The sequence below is a fragment of the Ceratina calcarata genome, unplaced genomic scaffold (genome assembly GCF_001652005.2).
Source record: "Ceratina calcarata isolate Rehan_Ccalc_2016 unplaced genomic scaffold, ASM165200v1 scaffold165.2, whole genome shotgun sequence".
In the NCBI taxonomy this organism is placed as follows: Eukaryota; Metazoa; Arthropoda; class Insecta; order Hymenoptera; family Apidae; genus Ceratina; species Ceratina calcarata.
In genome coordinates this window covers 299806-304428 of record NW_017137815.1, presented here as the reverse complement: position 1 = coordinate 304428, position 4623 = coordinate 299806, and the positions used below count along the sequence as shown (strand labels likewise).

General features: G+C 40.0%; 1 protein-coding gene across 1 annotated transcript; it reads right to left on the bottom strand.

Moving 5' to 3' along the window:
• Positions 1 to 2239: 2239 nt before the first annotated feature.
• On the bottom strand, positions 2240 to 3334 carry CPR21 (cuticular protein 21). The gene is made up of 2 exons (XM_018037343.2): positions 3243 to 3334; positions 2240 to 2933 (listed from the first exon to the last, which is right to left on the bottom strand). Exons 1-2 carry the CDS (start codon positions 3255 to 3257, stop codon positions 2547 to 2549), a joined length of 402 nt encoding a protein of 133 aa, XP_017892832.1. The 5' UTR covers positions 3258 to 3334; the 3' UTR covers positions 2240 to 2546.
• Positions 3335 to 4623: the final 1289 nt, after the last annotated feature.

Genomic DNA, 4623 nt, shown 5'->3' with positions numbered 1-4623 from the left:
GGAATCAGCCTTGCACAAATATTTTCGATTATATCATTATTATTTCAAACATCCTTTCTCTGTATTACTACTCTTCATACTTTCTCCGCGAGACGTTCGTTTCATAAATTTCAAGAATAGCCGAACGCTCGCCACGAAAATAAACATCGTTGGCCATTTTCTAAGTGACTGCAAATAGAAATTGATATCCGCTTCCTCGACGATTTTCTCATTCTCATTTATTTTTATCAACATTTTCTCGTAGTTCTCGGCGCATAATACGCGTTTGCGGTCGAAAGAATAATATGGAAGAGCTAACATAATAAAGTACACCGGAGATATTCCAAGTCTAGCGCGTCAGCTGCATCGCGCGAATGAAAGTGAAATTGATTTTAGGTGAGCCGGGTTGCGTCTTCCAGCCCGCGGCGAAACAGTTCTCATCTTCTATTAGAATGTGTTGCCGCTTATATGTCAAGGTCGCCTTCTGCCATAACTTCTGTCGCCGTTTTTTTTTTTTTTTTTATTCTCATCCTTTTTCATGGCGCGACGTATGAACGTGGCCAGCTCATTATCCCGGGAATCCGTTAGATCACGAACAGCCATCGATCATACGCTTTCCCTGTTAAACGCCTCCGGCGATATTTACCAGTTATTGATTAAAACCCATTTGTAAACTCGCGAAGAATATGGAAGCAATCCTTCGACTTCATTTTCGTTACACTTTGTTCGTGCTTCGAAGTTACGAACGTGCCTACGTGTTCGAAATAATTTCACCCTTTCACTCTACCGACTCGTATCGCGATTCCAGATATTAAACAAAATGTATCGTGCACTCGTTCTTTTCCACGAGCAGATTCCACGTTGTTCGTGACGAGGAAGCGAAGAAGAGTATCAAAGGGACTTTCTCCCGCGATCAAACGGAGCAATTAGATCCCGATGCTCCACATCATAGTTAACTGTTGCACGATTCTCGTTTGACGCGCGACCTCCGAGACCTAAGCAGGAATGATCGAGGATTCCGATATGATTATACGAGATACATTGTAGGACGTGCAAGGCAAAGTAGTACTACATAAACTTGACTAACGAAAACGCTACAGGCGGTTGTGGAAAATCTTTTAAATTCCATGTAAACGACGTAATTAACTATAATGGCAGAATCGATCGATTAGTATTCGCTTTAATCCGCGGCGGTGTTGTTTAAATTTAAATAGAGAGAACGAATGCATTAATTCCAAGGACGATTCTTTATACTTTATGCAATCGTTTCTTCTTCCTCCTTTATTTTCGTATCGCTTGCGTTCGAATTACCATTTCTATTTGCTAAATGCGTACAGCTACCCGAAATGGTTTCCGACATTCTTGGCATGCGCATATGTAAAAATTAAATGTTCATTATGCAGCTTAAGTGCTATGAATATTTCTCGTCTGTTCAACATTGATCGATAGTTGAATTTCTTGTACTTTGAACTAACTGAGATAAACTGCAACGTAGTATATTTTTAACTATAATTTTAATTCGTATTTTAGTTAATTCACGTTTATATCATTGGGTCATTCTATTTATCAGGATTTTAAATCTGTATTGTTAATTCAGAGTTCAAGATATTTAAGTGAAGCATGAGGATTTAAAATAGGTTTATGTACGTTTCACGCGGTAAATAAATTAAATTCAATCGGATAAGCTTAAAACGTGTCGAGCTATAAATACGATATTTAATTTTGAAACAGTTAGAAATCTAATATTTAAATTTAAAGTTATTTTTAAATTTGTATACAAATATATATTTAATTGTGAAATAGTATAATTATTAGCAATAAATTATTAGCGATTACAAGCGAGAGATATTCATAACATTTAGCATTTATAATGAGTTTTGCATGTGTGCGTGTTAAGTGGGTCAGGAATCGTTTTAGGTAGATCTTCGTCTTTCCGCGGGATTCGCTTTGTGCGATAACTAAGATTTGTTTCATCAGCGTCTCCTCGATCGTTTCTAAATCGTCGAATCAGATGTGTGACGTAACAGGTGTTAATCGGTTGTTAAACAGAAGCGCAATTTATTATTCGCTTGCGCAATAGGCCATTGTTGTTCCACGATCGATTATCTACGTACGTATGCGCGTATTACTAAATCTTTATGTAACACCTGCGAATTTCTTGTGTCACGATCCTCTTTCTATTTTCTCTGCTCGCGTGGAAAGCAGACGAGTATTTTCTGATTCGAGAAAAAGGATCGTTCGCTGAAACAACAAACGAGGAGAAGGCAGGAACTGGCTGAGATACAAACACATTTTCTAAGAATTAATCCATGTTTTATCTTAACCAAAGAAATATTTGTACAAACGTGGCAAAACAATTTTGTCGATCAATAATATACGATCGATTTGCTTATAAAAACCGTCGATGCATCATCAGTATAATACAAGAATGTCTTCGCCATTTGAATGGCGATTCGATTAGAAATATTCACTGTTAACGTTATAATTTTGATAAGAAAATTGTGTACACGTTGTCACGATCAGTTCCAGTTTCACTTCCTTATCGAGTTTCCTCGGAGACGACACACTTATCGGCGTTGATTGTCCTGCTCGGGATGAGCAGCGATGTACTCCAAAGCTTTCAAGATCCCCTCGGGAATCGGGTGCGGAGTGGGGAGGTGATCACCCTTGGGTTGAAATCCGTTCTCGTCGGCGATGTAGCTGAGCCCGACGGGCGCTCCGTCCGCGTCCGAGTAGCTGTACGAACCCTCAACAACCACCACGGAATTCGTCGCGTTCAATTGCTTCACTTGCCCGTGCTGCTCAGCTTTGATCCCGTCGCCGGTCTCGTAACTGTATACGTAAGATCCATCGGGGTTCGGACCGTCGGCCGTGTACGCGAGTATGGGCACCGGGCTGGTGTACTCCGCGGGGGCGGCAAACGTGTACGCCCACAGGCAACAAAAGGCAAAGATCTGAAATAGAAAGTTTTCTGTTAAATCAAATTAATATAATTAAATTAATCTTAATGAATGTTCGTCTTCGAAAAATTCGAATGATAAAGTGTGATGCGATTTCATTGAGCATGTATTCTGCTAAACTTGTGTTAAGCTACTTTTACTAAAATCAATAAATATTAGCTTATTATTTTAGATAATTTTATTATCGTTCTGTATAAGAGAAAGTCGATGAGAATCATCATTTGAAACGAATCCCAGGTATAGTCTTGTTATTCAGACCTCAACAATAGTTAAAAAATGACAAATGATTTCTAGCGGACTCACCAAAGCGTGGTTCATCTTGACTTGAGGTTCGTCTTCGTTTCGACGACTTCTGATTGTAACAAGCCTGGGCTAATGGACCGTTTATATATCCGAGCCGAAACCTTGTCAAGAGGCCCGGGACCTTCTCTCTCTTCATTGATAGATTTCTTCGCCGCACCGATGACTTAGGACCCGCTTGCGTGCGAGCCTTACGAAATTCTTCTTTCTTTTTTCTCTCTCTCTCTCTCTCTCTATATGTCGTTTTTTTTGCTTTTGGACTCCGTCGATTCATCCTCGGTAAATTTTAGCCAAGCATCGCAGTGCTAGAGTTCGACTCTTCCTCGACGCTTGGCGACCGCGGGGCGCTTCTTGGAAACGATAAATAAATTCGCGTTGGTGTTCGTTACGTGAGTACAATTTAAATTGTTAATTTAACAAAACGTTGCGGCAGACCGACTTTCCAAATGTGATTTCATCGTGAAAATTTGACGACTCGCGACGATCGTCGTATTCGCTTCGAGATGCTCGCGTCTCTCTCTTGTTACTCGGCAACAGAGGTTTCGCATAAATTCGTCGAAGACCGAAGAAATAAAAGGTCAACCGAAAACTGAGGTTTCATTCAGGATTCTTTCATTGACCCGGTACTCCGTTTGCGAGGGTTTTTCGTTTACAAATTCAGCCGTGTAACGAATCTCCCAGAACCTTGACCACGGAAACATGGAACGAATACATAATTTGTCCCATTAGTATGCGCGTATCCGCATCCTGCCTCAGGGGACTGCCAAATTTTCTTCCCGCCGCTTGCACTCGAGCGAATGCATATCGTAATTTGGTAATAAATCTCGCTTTTTAAAAAAGTGCAGACAGAAAAAGAATCGACGAAATTATCCATCCGCGTAATAAATGCGTAAACACGGCCCGAGCCGTAACCCCGGGGCTATAGTAAATTCCACCTCCTTCCTCTTCTTTATCGCCTTTTTTCTCTAAGGTTAAAAATGAAAGTTTATTATACATCCCAGTAATCGCGAGAAGCGCGAGTGGACTTTTGGACGCATTGACAATTTCGCAATAGGTCAATCCTCCTTAAATCATCGATTCCGAATTCCTCGGTTTCGATTCAACTGCACGGATTTAGATTTGATTGATGGGTTTTAGTAATACGCTGTGGGATTTCGAAAAGTACGCGTGTGCATTTATTTCAATAGTTAATCCCTTAGAGACTTAGAATTTAGGCAGTACCTTGGATGAAGATTAGAATCGATTTATAAATTCTGCTGTCACGATTTGAATATTACAAAATTGAGAGTGAAACGTGTAAATGGATTAGAAGAGGATTAAGGTTGTATGAACCCTTACATAAAAACAATGACGAATCATTGAAATTTTAACAGTTACTAAATAT